General features: G+C 43.2%; 1 protein-coding gene across 3 annotated transcripts in view; it reads left to right on the top strand.

The window, feature by feature from the left end:
• Nucleotides 1–23,307, top strand: part of FN1 (fibronectin 1) — a 68,160-nt gene that overhangs the window by 6,985 nt on the left and 37,868 nt on the right. For all 3 annotated transcript variants that reach the window (XM_077829837.1, XM_077829836.1, XM_077829835.1), the window contains exons 6-18: nucleotides 2,189–2,347; nucleotides 4,271–4,468; nucleotides 6,491–6,670; nucleotides 8,447–8,623; nucleotides 10,239–10,391; nucleotides 12,432–12,560; nucleotides 14,164–14,307; nucleotides 18,965–19,086; nucleotides 20,549–20,726; nucleotides 21,081–21,257; nucleotides 22,138–22,266; nucleotides 22,393–22,482; nucleotides 22,978–23,172. In XM_077829837.1, coding sequence (XP_077685963.1) covers nucleotides 2,189–2,347; nucleotides 4,271–4,468; nucleotides 6,491–6,670; nucleotides 8,447–8,623; nucleotides 10,239–10,391; nucleotides 12,432–12,560; nucleotides 14,164–14,307; nucleotides 18,965–19,086; nucleotides 20,549–20,726; nucleotides 21,081–21,257; nucleotides 22,138–22,266; nucleotides 22,393–22,482; nucleotides 22,978–23,172 — 2,031 coding nt within the window. The remainder of the gene's footprint in view (nucleotides 1–2,188; nucleotides 2,348–4,270; nucleotides 4,469–6,490; nucleotides 6,671–8,446; nucleotides 8,624–10,238; nucleotides 10,392–12,431; nucleotides 12,561–14,163; nucleotides 14,308–18,964; nucleotides 19,087–20,548; nucleotides 20,727–21,080; nucleotides 21,258–22,137; nucleotides 22,267–22,392; nucleotides 22,483–22,977; nucleotides 23,173–23,307) is intronic.

Genomic DNA, 23,307 nt, shown 5'->3' with positions numbered 1-23,307 from the left:
AGACACGGTGCCTTTAAAGGGGAAACTGTCACCTGGTTTATCTTTCTTGAGATTCTGGTATTATTAACAAATCCAAAAATTCCTGTAGAGCTCTAAAAATGCAGGGTTTGTCATTTTTTTAACATAATCTAGTACATCTGAAAGCCAAAACAATGATTATTTAGTCTAATGCTTTGTCTACACTGAGGATTTTGGTAATGGTGTGAACCTTTAGTGTAAACACTCTGCAATTGCGCAAAGATCTTTTAACACCAGCACATCACTTTTACACTCCAACTTTGTACCAATCCAACTACACTGTTGCAAAATATCCCAGTGGATTGGCCTATAACATGTAAATGGGGCCTTTACAAGTTACTTCTGCTTATTGCCTTCTCTTCTAGTATGACTGTACTGTAAAACAAGCTCCATTGTGGAGCTATGACAATTTGCACCAGCTGTACATCTGCCCCAAGGTCATTTGACCTGGTCTCTTGTACCTTTGTTATATGGGTTTTGAGATCTTCCTCTGTAGCCTTTAAATGGCCTCATGCCCAATTGCCTTGAGATACAAAGCTAATAGCTTTTTGCTAATATAAACAATAGAACTGTAAAGAATTAAACACATAGAGGTTTGGGATTAAAGTCAAGGTTCTGGAGAGAGGTTAGTCAAGAAATAAGCGATGAAACAAAACCAGCCTTGACCATTTCGACTCTGTTTGAAAACACATGGGGGGAAAATAATTAATTGTCAAATGGGAATGGACAACGCAGAAAGAGAGCATGTTATGTGCAAGCTTCAAATTTATTATAATCAACACAAACAATTAGGCAGTGTCCTTCATCTCACAGTTCTGGAGTCTACTGTTGGACCTTATAGGAAATCGCAACCTATTCATTATTGGAAAAAAATGGGTTTTGCTTCCAAAATGGACTCACATCTATAAATACATTGTCTAAGTGTAAAATGATAGTTGTGGCCCACATAGTATTGTAAGTACTGATGTGTGGATAAAATATAAGTGTTATGGCTAAGATTTTCCAAAGTAAATAGTGATTTGGGTGCCTAAATTCTTGGGTGCCCATCCTGAGACACCTGATCTTTCGAGGCCAAGTGTCCACATTTTCATATACATATAAATACATTACCAGCCCTGTAGCTACTTTCCACTTTCTTGGCAAATACACAGCACTGTGTCATTTTATCTCCTGTGATTTGTTAATGTGTTTGCCACATGTTAGTTTTTGACCCAATGTACTCTAGCGCAATGGCAATCTGAAGTGATGCGTACCTCATTCCATAGTTGTTCATATAGTAGATGAAAGCGTTTTTGACCCATGATTAAATGTGAGTTATTGTATCGAGTTGCCGTTGCATGTGAGGGTAAAATGCTGTAATGGAAGAAGAATGAGTTAATCCATGTGGCTCTGCATGCAGCTAGAAGTAGTTTATTATGCTATCATTTGAACCTATTTGCTCAATTCATCATGGGTGGTAGATTATTTAAAGACAGAATTCCCAGACGCACATGTGAAACTTCCATTAACTATAATGGCAGTTGCTTGCATATTTCTGGGTGAAGAATTTGACCCAAAGATATTACCTATCAAACAGGATTTAGTTCCTTCCATGTGAAATAGGCCCACGAGGTTCAACTGGGCCCTGTCTACAGCATGCAATGACCATGCTAAGAAACCATTTAGAATTAAACAACATTTAAACTGGTTTCAGCTTAAGCAGGGTTTTCCCCACAATATGGACAAGGAACAAGGTGCTTAAAATGGTTTTGAAAACTATTCACAAGAGTGGGCAGTAACCCAGGAGTTGGTTTCCCATTCTGCCTTGTCCACACTGGGAGCAAAAAGGTGTTATCGGAAAGAATGTTTAAAATCACTGGGTGAAATCCTTTACCATTTAAATCAATGAGAGTTTTGCCATTGACTTCCAAGGGGCCAGGATTTCATCCAGTGTTTTAGAGTGGCTTCCTAGCATGTGCCTTTCTGCAATACAGTCAGGGCTTTAAAGCATATGGATACCTTGGTAGGGGTGATGGAGCTCGGTAGTGGAAGACAAACTGTACTGTGGAAGATTAGTCATGGAATATCAACAAAGGACCTAGTATATTTGCTTTTGTGATTGGCATGCTGCTAAATATAGGAAAAACTAAGTCTTGCTTCCTTTGTTATAAATGTTTCCTTTCCTCTGCAGATAGGTGCAATGATCAGGACACCAAGACTTCGTACAGAATTGGAGATACCTGGAGCAAGAAGGATAACCGAGGAAACCTGCTTCAGTGCATCTGCACTGGTAATGGCAGAGGTCAATGGAAATGTGAAAGGCATTCAGCTGTACAAACTCCTGGCATTGGTAAGTGGTAAATCATATTGGTAATGTGGGCACTGAACAATACAAGTCACACACAAAAGGTTTTGTGCTGAATCACACAACACTGATTTAGGCAAAAATCTTGTCAAAGTTAACGAGTTATGCGAGAGGAAGATCTGCAATATTTAATCTCAAAATTTGACAGGAGACTAAACATTGTCATCTTTTGTGCATGAGCAAATGACAGAATTCATTTACACACAGTTTGCATGCACAAAAGGGTTTGCACATGCAGATTAGAACATGAGCATGTTCAAACGTGCCAAAAAAAGTTAGCATGCACAGATTTATGGACCTATAAATAGAGGCTATATCTTGAAAATGCGGCACTTTGGGTTAATATTTTTGAAATCTATAAGCTTTCTACAGAGTGACTTACTTTAAATTTCCTGAATTTAAACTTGCAGATCTTGTGGCTGTCAGAAGTTAAACTATTCTTCTGGCAAGATAAACACACCCACTTATGCTCAAGCTTTAATATGTAGAAATGTTAAGAAGGCACTTATGTGTTCAATAAATTGTATTTTGTATATCAGATCCTTTGTGATTTTTGGTATGGGGTTTATTAATTTCCTGGTATACACTGTCCTCTGTCCTAGGTTTATAGCAAAATATTCAGCTTCTAAAGGTTCTTTGTCATTTTAATGATCTATTTCTGCTTTTAATGTGTAAATCTAGCTTTTTCCCTGGAGTGGATATAAACTAGGTTTTGTGTTAATAATTTCCTACTCTTGCTATCACCAGTTCCACTCCGTGGTGGGAAAGCTAGTGTAGACAGACTCCAGGAAACCTCTAGTGCTTAAAGAGCAGAGCTCTGAGCAGATCTAAATCACGCTGTGCTTTTAAAACTCCAGTGGTTGTCAAAGCCTTGCCTATACTTTTGCTCCCATATGGGCTGTTGCAGGTAGAGCTAAACTGGTGGTAGGAAAAGTGGGAAATTTTAGCAAAAGTTCAAAGTGTAGAAGAGGCCTCTGTGTCTCTTTCCATATTACTCTTAACTACAGCTGCTTGAAAATTTTCCTTTGACAATATTTTTTTGATGGAAAATGGTGGTTTTTTTCCCAAAATAGACTTTTCATGAAAAAAACTTGTTTCTTTGGAGATTTTTCAGGTTTTTGGTGAAAAACTGGAAAAGAAAAAACAATCCACCCAGTTTTTCAGTTTGGGTTTTTTTCCTCCTTCTTTCCTTTCTTCGTTTGTTTCCATTTTTGATTTCAGTTTGCCATCCAAAACAGCAAAACATTTTCATCGGAAACTTTAAATAAATCTTACAATTTTGTTCCCCCCACCCCCCCAAAGTTTCCTGTGAAAAACTGGCATTTTTTGATCTGCTCTAGTCACAGCTGTTGGCTGTATAGTCGCTCTTGTTGCGGAGGATCATTAGCATGGATAGAGATTTTTTTTTATTTTGTTTTTATGTTGAAATTTACTAATTGAAGTGCAAACAAATGTTATGAAAATGGAAAGCGATCAATAAAAATATCTGCAGATAATTATGCCTAAGAAAGTTAAATGCTTTTAAAGGGAAATTGTCACCTGGTTTATCTTTCTTGAGGTTCTGGTATTATTAACAAATCCAAAAATACCTGTAGAGCTCCAAAATTGCAAGGTTTGTCATTTTTTAACGTGATCTAGTACCTCTGAAAGCCAAAACAATGATTATTTAGTCTAATGCTTTGTCTGCACCAGGGATCGGCAACCTTTGGCCCGTGGTCTGCCAGGGAAAGCCCCTGGCGGGTCAGGCTGGTTTGTTTATCTGCCATGTCCGCAGGTTTGGCCGATCGCGGCTCCCACTGGCCGCAGTTCGCCATCCCAGCATAGCACTTAACCTAGATTTTCTGTTCCTTATTTTTTGGTTTTAAAGCCTGCTGCTTAATCCCTCTTTTCTAACATTTTCTGCCTCAGGATCTGCATCCTCAACCTTCACAGATGTACGAACTGCACTTTACCAGCCCCAGCCTCAACCCCAGCCTCAGCCGTATGGTCACTGTGTTACTGACAGTGGGGTGGTGTACTCTGTTGGGATGCAGTGGCTCAAGACACAGGGCAGCCAACAGATGCTTTGTACTTGCCTGGGCAATGGTGTCAGCTGCCAGGAGACAGGTATGAGCTTTTCTTTTAATGCTCACCCCTAGACAAATCAAGGCCCCAGTGCAGCGAAACTCTGAGCAGGTGCGTAGCTTTAACTATGTGAGTAGTCCCATTGAAGTCAGCCTTTAAGTGCTTTGTTGGATTGGGACCAACGTGCAAAAGGATTTTAACTACATAATTGTCTTTAGTGCAGCCTCTGCACTAAGATCCTGATACAAAGCCCGCTGAAGTCATAGAATCATAGAATCATAGAATATCAGGGTTGGAAGGGACCCCTGAAGGTCATCTAGTCCAACCCCCTGCTCGAAGCAGGACCAATTCCCAGTTAAATCATCCCAGCCAGGGCTTTGTCAAGCCTGACCTTAAAAACTTCCAAGGAAGGAGATTCCACCACCTCCCTAGGCAACGCATTCCAGTGTTTCACCACCCTCTTAGTGAAAAAGTTTTTCCTAATATCCAATCTAAACCTCCCCCACTGCAACTTGAGGCCATTACTCCTCGTTCTGTCATCTGCTACCATTGAGAACAGTCTAGAGCCATCCTCTTTGGAACCCCCTTTCAGGTAGTTGAAAGCAGCTATCAAATCCCCCCTCATTCTTCTCTTCTGCAGGCTAAACAATCCCAGCTCCCTCAGCCTCTCCTCATAAGTCATGTGTTCTAGACCCCTAATCATTTTTGTTGCCCTTCGCTGGACTCTCTCCAATTTATCCACATCCTTCTTGTAGTGTGGGGCCCAAAACTGGACACAGTACTCCAGATGAGGCCTCACCAATGTCGAATAGAGGGGGACGATCACGTCCCTCGATCTGCTCGCTATGCCCCTACTTATACATCCCAAAATGCCATTGGCCTTCTTGGCAACAAGGGCACACTGCTGACTCATATCCAGCTTCTCGTCCACTGTCACCCCTAGGTCCTTTTCCGCAGAACTGCTGCCTAGCCATTCGGTCCCTAGTCTGTAGCGGTGCATTGGATTCTTCCGTCCTAAGTGCAGGACCCTGCACTTATCCTTATTGAACCTCATCAGATTTCTTTTGGCCCAATCCTCCAATTTGTCTAGGTCCTTCTGTATCCTATCCCTCCCCTCCAGCGTATCTACCACTCCTCCCAGTTTAGTATCGTCCGCAAATTTGCTGAGAGTGCAATCCACACCATCCTCCAGATCATTTATGAAGATATTGAACAAAACCGGCCCCAGGACCGACCCCTGGGGCACTCCACTTGACACCGGCTGCCAACTAGACATGGAGCCATTGATCACTACCCGTTGAGACCGACAATCTAGCCAGCTTTCTACCCACCCTATAGTGCATTCATCCAGCCCATACTTCCTTAACTTGCTGACAAGAATACTGTGGGAGACCGTGTCAAAAGCTTTGCTAAAGTCAAGAAACAGAAAGAGTCTCACTGACTTCAGTGCATCAGGCACTAACAGAATTTCAGCTGTTGTTTTCACTTGTAGTGAAGCCCAGTTTCTAAAGACATAAGGACACACTCTCCTAAGTCAACACTCATAACGTGTCTTAATGTTCATGGCTCCTACGTGCATTGATGGGAGAGAGAACCCCATGGGGGTTTTTGTCCCTCAGTGGAATGTAGGATCCTGGGGAATGTATAAGAAGGGTGTTCTGAAGAGCAAAATGAGGAACAGCAAGGGGCTTGGAGAAGGGAAAGGAAAGAATCAAAATTTCTTCCTGGTTTTGATGATTTGGGGCCTGGTTCTGTAGGACAGAAGTAACTCCCATTTTGTTACGTACATACGGCAGTGGGAGAATAAAGCTATGGGATGCAGAATTAGCAACTTTATTCAAACTAAGTTGCAGCAGTATGTTTCTGGGGGAGGATGTAGGTTGAATGATGATGTTACAGGGCTAGATCCTCAGCTGGTATAAATTGGCCTGGGATAATTGAAGTCAGTGCCATTTATACCAGCTGAGGATTTGGTCCAGAGAAGCTAGAGTTACTTTAGGGCATGAAGAACTGGAGTGGGGACACTGAGCTGTAATGTAATGTTGTGGTTTGCTTGGTTTAAAGCTGTGACCCAAACCTATGGTGGCAATTCTAATGGGGAACCGTGTGTTCTGCCATTCACCTATGGTGGGAAGACTTTCTATTCTTGCACCACGGAAGGTCGTTCGGATGGACACTTCTGGTGCAGCACAACCTCCAACTTCGAACAGGACAACAGATACTCCTTCTGTACTGGAGAAAATGGTAAGCTTGTCTAGAGAAATGTATTGGGGAAAAATAGGTTGAATTTCCAGTATCTGGGTATGGTGACTATAAATGCTGTCTGGGCCAGATGTAGCTTGTCTAAATGGGCATAGCTGCTGATTTACACCATCTGAAAAGATAAGATGAAAATGATAGCTCTGCAGATTAAAGTTACAGAGCATGAATAGTTCTTGTGAACATGTTCCCCATCTTCCCTGCGTCTTGCAAACATTAAACTCCCAACCCTGGGATGTGGCGAAGGTGTGAGTTCCCCTGGTGAAGTAGGAGTAGCCAGGGAAAAGGAGGAGATGATGGGACTACATGTCTATCCTTTTGCCCTTGAGGGTTTTCTTTAACTAGCTAGCGAGGGTCTCCTGTAGTGATGTCTGGGAAAGGGCCAAGATCAGCATTTTTATTTAAGAAAATCTTTGTGTCCTATTGCTCTACCTACTTGACCTTAAAAATGAAGCTGTTAACCAGAGTATAGCTCAGTGTCTTTGATACAAGGGACCTTTAGACCTCTCTTGGCTGGTTGAATTTCAACTAGTCAGACAAGAGACCTGGCCCATATTAGGCCATGAGGGTAGGACACTGCCCAGAGTCTTATCTGTGCAATCCTCTGATGTCACTCCCTCAATCCTGACTTCCCAGTCAGATTGCCTTATATAGCAGCAATCCACATCTGCCACTGGGAAGGGGTGCTATGGCATGACTAATGCAACATTCTACATCAGCTGGGGGTGGGGTGGGGCGGGAAGGGCAATGGTCTGGAAGCCCATGGACCTTCCGTAAGACAGCAGCCAGACAGGGGAATTTCTGCTGGATCTGACCCTAAGTGAAGCACGGCTGAAGTTATTAATGTATTGGTAGATTTAGTAACGTGGTAAAATACTACTTCTCAGATCTGTTGTTTTTGAGCAGCCTTTCACTCGCATGAGTTTTTTTTTTTTTTTTTTTTTTAATATCTTCTGGTTCCTTCAGAAGAAACTCGAGATCCCTTTCCATCATGTCACATTTGTTCTGTTTTAAGAGAATTCGTGGAATTCAGCCGCTCTGGATTGCTTTGGTGATAGGTGCCTAAGAGATCCCTTTTGCTCCACTGTGGGCCTGGGAAATCTCAATATAGGAGGACGCAAGCAAAGGCTTCATTCTTCCTGGCTATTTGTACATCATTGAGTTGCAACTGTTTCCTAAGGGCTGAGGTTTTATTTAAAGTCCTTGGTCACAGCCCAACTCTCAGTTAAATCCATCCAGCCCCATTTACTTCCATGGGTTGTACACGTGTCATAGAATGGAGAGAATATTTGACTCACTGGACCAGTTCCCTCACCCTACTCCTGTTTGTTCCTGCTGACTCTGTTGGTGCAAAGAAACTCTAAAGCAGACCTCTGATGATCCTCTCTGCCAGGGGAGTCTGTGGGCATTAGGGAGCCGCTGTTATGATTCCAATGCCGATGCCTTCCCTGGCACAGGGGTCCTATTCCGGATTTCCCTACTCTGATTCCCATGGCCAGGCCCACTCTTTGCACATCTGTGCATGGGGGATGGCGGGTGCTTTCTGGTTATGCAAATCCGTTGGATGTGGACCAACCTTTCACACAGTTTACATTTGTATGATTAAATTAGTCTCCGTCAGAAAAGAGGGTTAAGGGTACTCTGAGGAGGGGCACATGCAAACTGAGGGTCCGTGCTATGTTCTGAAACAATTCCTGGCTCCTCTGAGGAGAATGCTGGCTCAGATACATCTCTTTCTTTTACTCCTCCTGCTTTCTGTAGTTCTGGTCCAGACCCGGGGTGGCAACTCCAACGGTGCCTTGTGCCACTTCCCCTTCCTGTATAACAACCGCAATTACACGGATTGTACTTCTGAGGGACGGAAAGACAACATGAAGTGGTGCGGAACCACCCAGAACTATGATGCTGACCAGAAGTTTGGCTTCTGCCCTATGGCTGGTAAGTTGTGGATGCTGGTGCTGGATGGGAAAATCTCTGGCTGGTCTCTGTTCAAGACCAGTCATTGAGGTTTCTGTTTAAGGCCAGTGGTTCTCGGACTGTGGCCCATGAAATGCAATTGGGATGTGGAGCCCTTCCAGGTGTCCACTGAGCTGCATCCGTCACTGCAGTGAACCTTCAGTCATTAGTGGCTTCCAGGTAGCTGTAACCCAGTCCAAGTTGCTTCTAGGGCTTCTAAAGGTGTTTTTTGACCAGTGACTTTGGTATTACAAATAGATAATAATTTACTCTGCCCGTTTGCTGCCGAGAATTCTGGGCCAGATCCTCAGCCAGGGTAAACTGCTTAGCTTCGTTGATGTCAGTGGCGCTGTAGAGGTTTACACTTGCAGAGGATCTGGCCTTATGTCTGCTGAAGCCTTCTTCCTCGCTACTCATCCTTTCCTCTTGCCAGATCTTGCAGTTACAGATGACCCTGTGTTTCTAGCATCACACTGTTACTGTGGCAATTATGCAGGTCTCAGTTTATGCAAGCCTCAGTGATGTCCAAAGGAGTTGTGTGTGTTTAGAACGAAGGCAACGGAGAGCATTAGCACTTCCTGCAAGATCAGAACACAAGGCGGCTATGAGAACCCATTTTAAACGGCAAACCTTTTCTAACTCGGTAGCACCCGTGCTACATTTGCTAGCATACATACAATCCAGTATGGAGCAAATAAAGCTAGTAATACTTTACACGAATAGCAGTGCCTTTTATGTGAGGATCTCAATGTCTTAACAAACGTTAACTGAACCCCACAGTACCCCTGTGACATAGGTGACAGATACAAGGATCATTCCACCCGCCACTGAAATGCAGCCACGTCTGAGATGGAACCCAGCACGTGTTAAACAGTGCACAGGAATGAGATGTAACACTTTAAGACATGAAGTGGCAAAACAGAATTCCCCATCTCATTGAAAATGCAAAGGCAATTTTATGTCCAACCTGTGCTGGAATTCAGCCAGGAGATAAAATCCTTTAGAAACGGTAATTTAGGTGAAAGTATGGGAATAGGTCCTCGGCTGATGTATGTTGCCATAGCTCCAAATTCAACAGACCTACAGCAGCAGAGGGTCTGGCCCATGATTTTCCTTTGGACGGTGGTGAACGCACATTTTCGTAGAAGGCTTGTAACAAAAGACATTTTCCTCCACTTCTGTCTACCAAAAAGTAAAGTGACAATTAAGTGATAGTTTCGTCTTTCTTGTCGTCCTTTAAAGGCAACATGGCTGGGTCTTCACTTTCTTTACATCTGTGTAAAGTGAATGGCCAGCAGTGGTGGGTTTTACACCCACTTTGCACAGCCAAACTACACAGTCTGCAAAGTAGGGGGGCATCTAACAGGTCTGGAAGTAGAAAGACCTGATTTAGAGTGAATAAACTAATGTCAGGGACTTGCATTTAGAGAACATCAGCACCTAGTGAAAGTGAGATTTGGAAACCTAGTGGGGTCATAAAACCCCCACAGTAGAGTTTGGAACCTGTAACACCACGGGAAGATGTATAGTGGATTATATGAATGTTTGTGCTTGTTGTAACTCTCACTAAATAAAACCCCTCACACTTCTTGAACAGCCCATGAGGAAATCTGCACAACCAGTGAAGGTGTCATGTACCGAGTTGGAGACCAGTGGGACAAACAGCACGACATGGGCCATATGATGAGATGCACTTGCGCTGGAAATGGCCGTGGTGAATGGACCTGCCTTGCATACTCCCAGCTTAGAGGTATGTGTCTTAATTTATGCACCAAGGGCCTGATCCAACTCTCATGGAAGTCAAAGGGATCCTTTTCACTGACTTCATCGGGAATTAGAGCAGGCCCCAAAAACAATTGTACTTCAACAGGTCTCACTTGTGGAGGCCAGGAGGTATATTTGTACAAAGATCCAGATGTTGTTTACAGTCAGGAATAGCACCAATTCAATTCTCACTGACCCTCGATTAGCTGGATCAATGCACATCCTTGCGTTCTCTTGCTTACATTTAAGGTTCAGCACCATTGCAGCTACTCTGGTTGCTGAATTGGGGCTATTCTCCTGTGCAGACAAAGCCCCAGGCTAGGCTGAAGCTTGAAGACAGGGTTAAAGGGCAGTGCAGTCTTGCTGTGCTATTTTGAAGTGAGGTTTTTAATTCCTCTGTGTAGGATGAATTACCTTTGCAGGCTAATCTATATGAAAAGTTGGCAGGACAGTACTGAGATTTCTTTTAAGCAGCCCAAGTAGGGAAGTGCTTAGACAGAACCAAAAAAAGAGGACTTCAAAGGGGAGAGCATAGACATTTGATCATCCTAAAGCTACTTACAGCATTGAATTTATGTCTGGAAAAAGCAGAGTGGGTGCTGTCAGAGAGCCAAGAAAGGACGCTAACACCACTGCTGAAATTGGATATAATTTATACGGAAAGGCTCTCTCAAGGGCTTTGAGGTTTTCCATGCATCTTGTGCAGAACGGTGAGAGATGCACAGCTAAAGGATCTGCTGTTCAGTAAAGCTCCCTTCTAACTCTGTCTAAACGGTCAGCACTCAGCATTCTGATCTCTGAAGGATGGGTGTTGCAGGGAAATGTGGGAGAGAGTGAAAGGAAACTGTCAGGTTAAAGCAACTTCTGCTGAAATGAGCGAAGTAACCTAGTCAGGAAAATATATATATTTTTTTAAGGGTGTGGGTTCTCTCAACCCTGCTGATAGATCATAGCTTTCAGGAAACCTCTGTGGGCCTTCTTGTAATATTTCAGCATTTACAAAGCATCAGTGGATTTAGTCTCACAACACACCCGTGAGGCAGGGAAGTACTAGCCTCATCTTACAGCTGGGTAACAGCGGCAGTGCAGATTAAATGACTTGCCCAAGGACAGGAAGGCTGTGGCTGACCCAGAATTGAACATGGGTCTTTGGAGGCTGATTCCATGCCCTGCCCACTAGCAGTGCAGCTAAATCCTTCCATAAATAACAAGCCATATTAATGACGGTTGATTGCTTCACAAAGCAACTCACTTCTACAGGGGTTTTCAGGTTTGCTTGTTTTCTTAAACTAGCTTTTATTGACCAGATTGCTTTAAGAATAAAGGGTTAGGGCCAAGTCCTCAAATGGTATAAATTGCCATAGCTCTGTTGACTGGGGGATCTGGCCCTGCACAGTGCATCAGTGGGTACGAGTAATAACTGGGGCGTATAATACATCAGTTCCTCTCTTAGGGTTACAACAAAGTGTCGTCAAGATACCAAGCAAAAGAAAGTGCGGAGAACATTTTGGGCTGCATTGTGATACCCTTGCTCACACCGAGTAGTATTTTACTTCCACTGAAATCAGTAAGGAGTAACGTGCTGCTCAGCTCGTATAAGAATATCACAATCTAGCCCTTTATAAGCAAACCCAGTGATTTTTTTAATATGTCATTTTAGTTGCTGTTTCACGTGCTGTAATCAACATGCCACGGGAACCCCATTTGAATAAGGCTAAATACTTTGGGCCTGGATCCTGCAAACCTCCTTCCTACAAGCATCCCTTAGCCACACAAGTAGTCCCCTTGATATCAGTGCTGACAAGTGGACACAGGGGATCATAGTGTCTAATCCTATCCTGGGAAGATCACACTTATCTCTGACAGATACCTGAGGGGCTGTCTCTCTTTTCTAGAGCTTTTTGTGGCAATAAGTCTCATTGCGCTGATGGGGAGGGGGAAGAATATGTTCCACAGAAGAAGTATTCTGTAACTTCTTTTACTTAAAGCAATCGTTGAGGGAAGTATTCTGTTTTCTCTCAAACAGATCAGTGTATTGTCGATGACATCACCTATGATGTTAACCAGACATTCCACAAGCGTCATGAAGAAGGACACATGCTGAACTGCACATGCTTTGGCCAGGGTCGTGGGAGATGGAAATGTGATCCTGTCGGTAGGTTAATTCCCAGCTGCTCCGCTCGCCAAGGCCAGGTCGTAGCTACGCAATAACAAGGAAATGTGTGATAGGGCGGGTGGGTGAATTTGGGCCAGATCTTTGGACAGAATCTGCCCTCAATCACACTAGGAGAAAACTGGAGTGACTGTGACTTCAGAGGAGTTGCAGCGCAGTGAGTAAGAGCAGAGTTTGACTTAACTCAGGTTATCTGACATGTCATGGGAGAAGCTGATAATATCTGCAATAACCATAGGTAGTGGCAACTTTACTCCTTACTGATTCCTCCCGTGGAGTATTCCTACACTATAACACACTCTAGCTTCAGTAGCTGCCAATGTTACGGGCTAACAGATCATTTTTAGCAACCCATTCGACGGAACTCTGACAAATAAGGCGTTCAGCAGGGACCTCCAATTTCGTGCAATCAGCTGGTGTGTGGAACAAGCCAGTAATGCTAAACCCTACCTTGTAAATTGTTCTTTTTTCTCCGCTTTGCCGAAATCTTCTGGTCTCTTGACTGAACTGAAAAGCATGGAAGATTGCACCAGCAAATATTATCTTACCGTGAACGAAACTTATTTTATTTGGCTGCTTATTATACTGGGCAGCCAAACAAAAAGCGAGCAAGCCAATGCTAAGAGTGTGAGTGCTAATAGCATGCCAGAGTTTAGCTAAAACCATCATAGTTCTGTACTAGAATGAAGAGATTTCTACTTTTCTGACCAAAAAAATGAACTCTGATTTGGTGATAAGACTTAGTTGTTTGATCTGCGATTACCAACCCCAAGAGAACTTTAATATGTTTTCTTTGGCAACAGTTCAGAAAGCACTAGTGGTTAAATTCTGCTTTATTTATCGTATGTCTGCCCAGATTTACTGGAGATCAGATAGTAAAGTTCTTGCAAATTGCTCCTTTGAAAGAAGGAAATAAATTTGTTTTAAAATGAGTTGGAAAATATCAACAAAGCTGCTGTCTGTTGAATCTTGTCATTGATTTCCCCAAACCTAGTCCCCATTCTCCCAAAGGGAGTATACAGTTAATGCTCACTGCAGTCCATCAGTAAGACTCTTACTGAGCCGGTTTCAGATATGAGTTATGCTCACCTATGTCTGGAATCAGTGTGTTGAAGTAAATGGTGTTGCTGTAGAGTTTACACCTGAGTTTTGCCATTGACTTCATGGGAACAAGATTGAGCCTTAAAGGAGAGACGAACAGGTGCAGTGGCTGAAGCCGAACCAGGCTGTAAAATAATATCTGCTGCCCAGCTCCTTGTGGCTCCATTGACTCTAGGAGGCGGCAGGACTGCAGGATCAGAGCCTGTCCTTGGCATGCTGTCATTTTTCAAAACATACCCCAGCTGAATTAATATCCAAACCTCTGACTTGCTGTTGCAGTAGTAAATCTAGGGTCTGGATGAGTTTCCAAGTACCCTAGTTTTGAAGTTAGACTTCTGTTGCCCCTTTGAGTAATGCTTGGAGGAACGCTATTTGCAGTGTGTTTTTCTTCTTCTCCTGTATGTTGATCCAACATTTTGATTTTGGTTTTTTGGTCGTTTAAGTCAACATTTGACACTTACCTGTACCTGTTTCGTGCCTTCAGACCAGTGCCAGGATTCAGAATCCCGGACCTTTTATCAAATTGGGGATTCGTGGGAGAAGTATGTTCATGGTGTTAGATACCAGTGCTATTGCTACGGCCGGGGTATTGGAGAGTGGCATTGTCAACCTCTGCAGACCTATCCAGGTAAGAATCCTAAAGAGTAAACACATTCTCCTGACTAGCTCTGTTTTAGTGTGTCAGGATGGGGTTGGCCACATGAGTGGAGCACAGGGTAAATACCCAGCCTGCTTCCTCTGCTGATCTCGGCAATCTGCATGTCCTTTCGTATCCTTGTCAACGTCAAATAAGGTTAGGTGGTTTTCCCTATATATAACGAGCAAGTACGGGTTTGAATTCTCTAGGTTCTTTTGCCTGTGGATGGTTTGCAGTTGTTCAGCTCACAACATGGTAGGAAATTCCTGTTGGTTTTCTTCAGCAGCAGAACTGTTTCCACCTGAAGGCGGACACAAGAAAGTGTCAATCTTACAAGTAGAGGGTCAGAGACTGATCACCATAAAAATCGGAGTCATTCCATTGGCTTCACTGGGTTACTCTAGAATCTAGATTCACACTAGAATCTGGCCCATTTTGGTTTTATTTCCACTTTGGTGTTTCACTGAAATGATAGCTTTGCAATCTATCTACTATCTATATATTGCTTGAAGAATCTATATTCTTACCCAACCCACCTGCTGAAGCAAAATGCACCATGGCAGAAAATGCCTTCCATGGTCAGTGCCCCAAGCAAAACTTTTGAACTCTCCTTTGCCCAATCAATTCTAGGAAATATTCAGAGGCAGGTCAATGTCTCTGTTTGCTGGTTTGTTCTTCCGTAGTTCCATGAACATAACGTGATAAGAGCAGCAGTTGCACCAACTCTTCTGTTTAAAGTTTGCTTCTCCAACTGGGCCTTAGTTTAAATATTAAAACTTTACAGGCAAACACTCTGACTAAAGGATTTGTAGAAAACCAGTTCCACTCTCAATGTATTGTGTGGTTCACTGGCCCAGACCTTGCTTCCACGTTGGTATAAATATTAAGTAGCTCCGTTAAAACGGACAGAGTAATTTTAGTGCATAACTTCTTCTACATCACAAAGATGATTATTATCAATCCCATTTTGATTATTGGCAGAAAAATTTCTAATAAAGCCAGACTCGGAAAAAGGTAAGTACTCCGTTAACAACCATTGGACTGCTTTGGTATTTTACAGACCTGTGTACTTACTGTCTTATCACACACATTTCTCTGAGGCAAAACAGCATGCTCTAATAACAGAAGTATGTTGCAGTGAAAATGTAACTGTGTATGAGTGATGTTTTTAGTTTATATAAATGGAATCCTTGTGAAAACACAGATAAAGCAAAATAATAGGCTTGTGATTTACATACATACGTTGTCTTAAGGAGAATAAAATGAGATCTGTGAGTAGCTGGCAGGTTAGTACTCATAAGTAGAGCTGGTCAGGAGTTTTTTGATGAAATGTTTTTCCATCAGAAAAATGCTTTTTCATCCAAACTGAAGTTTTTCAAGAGAACTGTTAGCTTCGGACAAATTTTTCACTTCAAAAGTTTGGGGGGCGGGAAATAAACAACTTAAAATTGTTGAAGCATTGCCTTTGACATTTTGGAATGAAAAATTCTGGGTTTCTGGTTTGCAATCACATTTTGTTTTGAAATATAAGCTAATTATAGTAAACAACAACAAAAACCCGATACATTTTTTTAAAAATGTATTGAACTGATCAAAACACCGTGTTTTGACTGACAGAAATGGAAATATTTTGTAGCTCGTGAACATTTCTGAGATTTTTTGAATTTTCATCCTCACTGGGGAGTTGCCCTATGGAGGGGTGGGGGGCAGGTAATCACCTGCCTTTCTGCTCACTTATTCCAGCTCCCTGGTGAATTGGCGGTTCTGTACGGCCTGCTCATTCTCCACCCAGTTATGAGGAAGGGGCGAGGCAACATGGCAGCAGCTTTGGCCCCACCCCTACAGGCTCTGGCCATGCTGGTGGCCCATGAAGGGTATAAGTGGGCTCTTTAGATCCCCTTGCATCTTGTGTGGCCCTCATTAACCCAGAACCTGAGTGCCTCACAATCCTTAATGATTTATCCTCATGACAGCCCTGTGAGGAAGGAAAGGATGTGAGGCACAAAGAGCCTAAGAGGGTGTCTACAATGCAAAAAAAAAAAAAACCCCTGCAACCCCACAGCAGTGAGTCTCAGAGCTCAGGTCAGGGGACTTAGCGCGAGCCACGCAAGGCCATCTAGATGTTTGCCCTTGGGCTCTGAGAAACACACCCCATGCCTGGTTTCAGAGCCCAAGCTCCACCCCAAACTTGAATGTCTAAACTGCTATTTTTAGCCCCTCTGCCTGAGTCAGTTGACCCAGGCTCTGAGACTCAGCTCTGTGTGGCTGTGGTTCTTTTTTTGCAGCGTAGACGCACCCGAAGTGATTTGCCCAAGGCCAGGCAGGAAATCTGTGGCACAGCAGGGGACTGAATCAGTGTCTCCCAAATCCCAAGCTAGTGCCATACTCTGTTTGACCTTGGCCATATTGCATAGTCTCTTTGGGTCAGATCAACAAAGGTACTTAGATTCCTAACTTCTGTTGATTTCAGTGGAAGATAGAAATCTAAATACGTTTGTGGATCCAGGCCTTTGTGTCTCCAGCCCTACCCATCCTTCCTCTCTCTCTCTGTGGACACAGATTGAGGCTCACAATTGAACTCTTATATGAGAGCAAAACAGGAATTGGATGGTAGAACTAAGGACTGCCAGTGAAGGAAGAATGGGACACAGCCCTCTGGATTTCTTTGCTGAATTTCTTACTGAGCCTCATTGACGCCTCAGACTTCTAAAACAAACATCTCACTGAGTTATGTGAAATATGCGCTCCGTTAGACTAGAAACCAAGGCTTCGGACTTTCTTTAGACATGAGAGGGCCTGGAAATGTGCACATGAATCAAATATAAAGTTCCTGAATGTAGATTTGGGGTTAGACAAGCTTTGAAATATTCTCTGGGTGGGTAGGGATTTGTTTGGGCTGGAAGTCTTTTTAAGTATATGCAGGTATGTATGTTACGCTGTTATCCAAACAGACCATAAAAGGAAACTTTTTTTTAAAAAAAGGAGGGGGATTTAATGGCTAAAATAACAGATCATCCTGCGGAGTCAGACTGCTCTATGCTGGAGTTCTCTGGGAACTTACACCTACTGTGTAAGACCATCTGAGTGTTCAATGACCTTTTCAGCATTTATTTGAAAGCTTTTCACAATGTGGTTCAGGGGAGGAGTCAGAGAAAGGAGCATAAACAAGACAAAAAGGTGCTGTGAATTATGAGCTTGATCCAATACCCAGTGAAATTGTGGGTGCCTTTCCATTGGTCTCTAGTGAGCATTGGAGCAAGCCATTAGCATCTTTGGTCCTGATTCAGCAAAGTACTTAAGCACATGCTTAAAGTCAGTGGGACATACGCATGTACGTAAACGCTTTGCTGCATAGGGATGCACTTAAAATACATGATTAAGTGCTTTTCTGAATCGGGGCCTTTGAGTTTACAAAAGTGCTCTGCTGCAGGCCTACAACTAAACCTCTGGGCTGTCGGTTGGCTTGTGGGCCTGTGTGTGCAAGTCATGTTTTTCCTCCATGCAGGTGCTTAAGGCAGTCGTTTCAAACGCAGGTTTTAAAATGAGTTGATTCAGAGATGTTGTAAAATGCATAGGGTCTTTTAACAGATGATCTTCAATCATTAGCAGAAAAACTGCCTTTTGCTACAGGATGGAAGAATGTGTCATTTGAATAAATGTAAAGAAAATTGTTAGAGATCCCCTCCTTTTTTTTTTTTTTTTTTTTTGAAGCCTAAGGTTGGGGTCCTTATCCAAACAATCGTATGATGATATGGGGCTAGTCCCATTGAGAGATGGAGGTGCAACTTCCTGAATAAGAGGTTCACAACCTATCCCTAAACAGCTCCACAAAAATGTGGGTGTTTTATATGGAAACTTATTCTGCCCCTAGTTCTGCTTTTGTTCCAGTACATGTAAGAGATTTCTGAACCTTTTACTGGCGGTGGCCGTATTGTTGACCTTCTCTCCAGCTGGTCAGCATCTAAGATTCTCCAGCATTCTGAAGCACCCTGATTTTACTGGGCTGCCTTGTGCAGCTCTTAGGACATCGATCCTGCCTTGAGACAGACTCTAATTAGCCGTGGAGATCAGTTTTAATTCTGGGAAAGCATTCCATGGACCCCGTCTAGCAAGGTGCTGGACCTACCCAACTCCCATTGGCTTACATGTTGAGGATCCTCAGCACCTTGCCAGAGGTCCTTAGCATGACACAGGATGAGGCTTTAAGTTAGCAGAGATTTTTTTGCTTTTAAAAATTAACCCAAATTGCAGCGAAAGGTAACTGATAAAATTTCACTTATAATAAGCACATGTTGAAAAAGTCCTCTTATTCCCCTTGCTCTGTCAAACTATCTGGCTCTGTTTTGCAAGTCTCTTTCCATACCACTTATGACACAAGTCTTCCATCACAGACACAAGTCTTCCATTGTAAGTTTTTCAAGACAGCATATGCTAATGCCTATAGAGCAAGATGAGACAGGTGTACCAGAGCATTCGCTATAATGAGTGTTGGAACCTGGGGGATAGAGTGAAAACCTATTTATTTCAAATGTTCATAGTAATATTGGACAAGCAAATGCATTTTGATTAATAAATCTTGGATGCACTGAATAGCAAACTAGAGGGGAAAACTCCCTAATTAAGTTAAAATGGGGAACTTCCCTTTCAGGTGCCACTGGTCCTGTGCAAGTGATTATCACTGAGAGTGCAAGTCATCCCAACTCCCATCCTATCCAGTGGAATGCACCCGAATCCTCTCACATTTCCAAGTATATTCTCCGATGGAAACCGGTAAGTGCTTCCTTCAATCATAATATAAATCATCTGCATTTGTAGCTCCTGACATCCATGCAAGGCTCTCAAAAGCCAAAAATCAAAACATTTTTGGTTTTGGGCTTTTAACTTTTTTCCCAATGAAAACCTGAAAAACACTAGTGAAAACAGAAATTTTCTGATAAAAATTCCCAATTTCTTAAAATTAAAAGAAAAAAAAAGGTATTTTTGGGGGGGGGGCGGGAAGGACTGTTTTCATCCAGCTCTAGTTGCTAATTCAGTGATCTTTCCCTACTGTAGAGGACACTTGCACTGAGGATTAAAAGTGACAGATATTATCTAAGCATGTACAGTGATCATGGATATTTGTGAGTGAGCATTACTGATCAATGTGCTTATGAATTTATGATTTCAATTGGAGTTAGGTGCCTAAGTATCTTTGAGGATCTGGGTCTACAGAGTTAGCAAATATGCTGGAAAATTAGGCAGTTGATTATGTGTTGGATGGCTAGTATAAATCCTTGTGAAAGTTTCCTTATTTGGAGGGAACGTTGGCTTTGTACCATGGACATATTACTGGAACAACTGGGACAGATTGTATCACCATAACGAGGAGGTAGAAATGAGCAGGATACAAAGATGTAAACATCTGGCAGCAGATTAAATAAACACAAGTCATTGCCTTCTGTAAAGTCTGAGCCAAAACTGGTTAGCCACAGCTTGCTGGCTTATTCATATTTAAGAATGATTCATTTTAACCAATGCAAATGAGTCGTCTGACAGTGCCCCCAGACAACACTCTTTATAGATGCCTACTCATCCATTAAACATGTTGGTGCATACCCACCGCTTGGCGTTACGAGAGCAATCTGGGCCTGGTCCAAAGCCCCTTGAAGTCCGTTGGAATCTTTCCACTGATTTCGATGGACTTTGGATAAGGACTTTGGACTTCCTTAATGAAATGGGCTTTAAACACTGGGGGCCTGACCTTAGCAAGGTGGGGATTTAGTTTAGCACTTCCCATAGAAATCAAGTGTGGGTCAGAGGGGAAGAATCTTGCTGAGCATTGTTGTCAGAGGGTAGCTCAGTGTGTTACTGGATGATCTCCAAATATTGTACCTGCTGTAGAATTGCTGGTTGACTTTTCTAGCTTCTTGATTGATCGCTGGGTATATATTGCTGCTTAAACCTTTTCAAAGGAGAACCATTAAAATCTCAGGGCATATCCCTAATTTTAACAGGATCGTTATCCAGTATCCCATTATACATTAACCACAGCTAAATGCCTCTGGAGGGCCACAGTGCACTGCTAGCCCCTCCTCCTCCTGAGGACTTTTGTTCATCCTGATATTAGTCCTGCCACAGACATAGGCTTCCAGATGCCACCGTGATCGGCTGCCATATAAAAGCATAATTTGAGATTTCTGCTCATGGGCTTTGGGGGTCTCTTTCATGGTATTGGATGTCTTTGTTCTCTTAGAAAAACCAGAGAGTGGTGTGGAAAGAAGCCACCATTCCAGGTCACTTGAACTCCCACACTATCTCGGGCCTGAAACCTGGGGTGTTGTATGAAGGGCAGCTCATCAGCGTGCAGCAATATGGACACAGAGAGGTCACACGCTTTGATTTTACCACCACTAGTACGACACCTATTTCTAGTAAGTAACCGTATGAAACCGTATTTCCATACAGCCGCTGTCCTACACTTTACTTCCTTGTACAATCGTTTCCTAAGTTATTTGTTTCCTGTGGAAAAATTCAGCTGCATCCTCTGTGGATATTATAATAGACTGGTTTTTTTTGCTTATTTGCCACACTGCGTACTTGCCTTTTTAGAAAGGTAATAGGTACGCCTAGATCCTAGCTGGCGTAAATCGACAGAGCTCCGCTGAAGATGATGGACCCATGTCAGTTAACCCCAGCTGAAGAGCTGTCCCTTCATTTCTTTTGGGTTGGCATTTGTTAATTCAAGTAATACTTTCTGACATCTCCGCATCTGTTTTCCTTTGCAGGCAACACCCTTTCAGGAGAGACAACTCCACTTTCTCCTGTGGTTGCTACCTCTGAATCGGTCACAGAAATTACAGCAAGTAGTTTTGTAGTCTCCTGGGTTTCCGCCTCTGACACTGTCTCAGGATTCCGCGTTGAGTATGAACTTAGTGAAGAGGGGGATGAGCCACAGTACCTTGGTAAGGCAGATGTTTGAACCTGTTTGGCCAGGGTAGATTAGTGTAGCTCCGTGGTGGGGAGTTGCTTCTCCTACTCTTCTATCCGTGTGAATTCTTAGAACCATCCTTTTTTTCAAGATCTGACTAACTCTTGTTTAATATTTTTTTCCACTGAGATCTCCACATTCTGGAATATCAGCATATTCGACGAGCTGGGAAGGATGGGCTGGGGGTTAAAGCACTAGGCTGCGATTCAGGAGATCTCGGTTTCATCCCTCTCTCTGCCATAGAGGCTCTGTGTGACCATGGGCTGGTCAACTTTAGTCTCTCCGTTTCTCAGTTCTCTCTCTAAAACGGGGATGGTAATATTTCACAGGGGCATTATGAGGATAGTGTTTAAACACTACCAGGAGTTGTGCTCCGGAAAAGACTCTGAGAGAACGGACGACATTCTCTGATTGATTTTCCATTCAGCTGCTGCCCCCTCTGAATGTTTAATATGAATTATGCATGAACGACCCAGATAATTCTTCAAACCCTCCCTGACAACTAGCAAATCAGGGTGTGAATTGGTGTCAAATCAGTGCTGGACTCATAGCAGCAGCTAAAGTCAGGCAGAGTGCAATTGGTTGCTGTGCAAACCTGCCACTGCACCTTACGGCTGACCTGGTCTCCCCTGGCTAGTCCGTGCCCCGACCTTCTTCTAAGTAGCCTGTCAGTTGTAGAGAACTATCCTAGACTCTGGGGCTTTGTGATGGGACTAGAGAGCAGGCTCAGACCAAGCAAATGTTATCACAAGAAAATTGTGAGTCGACAGAACCAACCCAGAGTTTTTGGTTGGTTTGTTTGGTGAGAAAAAAGCAACATTGCAAAGTCTTTTCTATTTTCTTTTTTTGCAAAGATCTCCCGAGCACAGCCACCTCTGTTAACATCCCGGACTTGCTACCTGGACGTAAGTACATCATCAACGTCTATCAGATCTCAGAAGAAGGAGAACAGAATCTGATCCTGTCTACTTCCCAGACAACAGGTACATGTTGGGATGTGCTGCTTGGCTTTGGAAGTCTCTGTTCTGTGGATTGTTCTCAGATGTTCTGACATGTCTTGGCATCACTCGCTTTTCTCATCTGTTATTCCCTTCACCTCTTTTAAACAGCACCTGATGCACCTCCCAAACATAACGTGGATAAAGTTGATGACACTTCAATAGTCGTTAGCTGGAGCAGACCACAAGCTCCCATCACAGGTCTGCCTCATTTACATGTAACTATTTTAAACTGTTGAGGGAATGTTTGCAAAACCTGACATTCAGAAGAGAGGAACATACAAAGCGCCACAGAGCAAATGAGCAATTCTGTCCACCCTGGGATGCCACATGGAAAGTGTCTTTCAGACAAATGGGGAGTACAAGATGCCCCTTGCAGGCAGGCTGCAAGGAGCCTGTTTCATTCCTGATGGGTTTTCCAGTTTGAAGCCTAGTTCAGTGGGCTGGGTGCCAACTGATTCTGCGGGTTCACTTGCAGATCCAGGTTTGACTAACTGCAACCCCACTATCCTCTGCACCCATGGCCTCTGTCTGCCCCCACATCATCCCCATAACAAACCTGGGACGCATATTCTTAAAAGTTCAGGGGTGTTTTTTGGATCCCTGGGGGAAAATGTGTTCATATCTTATTTTTACAGTTCCTTGTGCTGGTGATAGTGATTGTGTCTGGTGATCATGTCTGTTTTGTCTCATTAGGCTACCGAATTGTCTATACCCCATCAGTGGAAGGTAGTAGCACGGAGCTCAACTTGCCCGACACCGCTACCTCTGTGACCCTCAGTGACTTAATGCCTGGGGTTCAGTATAACATCACCATCTATGCAGTGGAAGAAAATCAAGAGAGTACTCCTGTCTTTATCCAGCAGGAAACCACGGGCATCCCACCCAAAGGTAATAGCCAGCATGCTTCCTGGGATATTGTTAATTCCAAAGCAATTCGTCAGACACAGCAGGGCCAAATGAAAAGAAAAATGCAGTCTCTGGAGTCCTGCTTTAGCTGTAAGTGGACCACCAGCAAAGGGCATA

This window comes from Eretmochelys imbricata, chromosome 11 (assembly GCF_965152235.1).
Source record: "Eretmochelys imbricata isolate rEreImb1 chromosome 11, rEreImb1.hap1, whole genome shotgun sequence".
NCBI classification, from domain to species: domain Eukaryota; kingdom Metazoa; phylum Chordata; order Testudines; family Cheloniidae; genus Eretmochelys; species Eretmochelys imbricata.
This window is presented reverse-complemented; position numbering and strand designations above follow the sequence as displayed.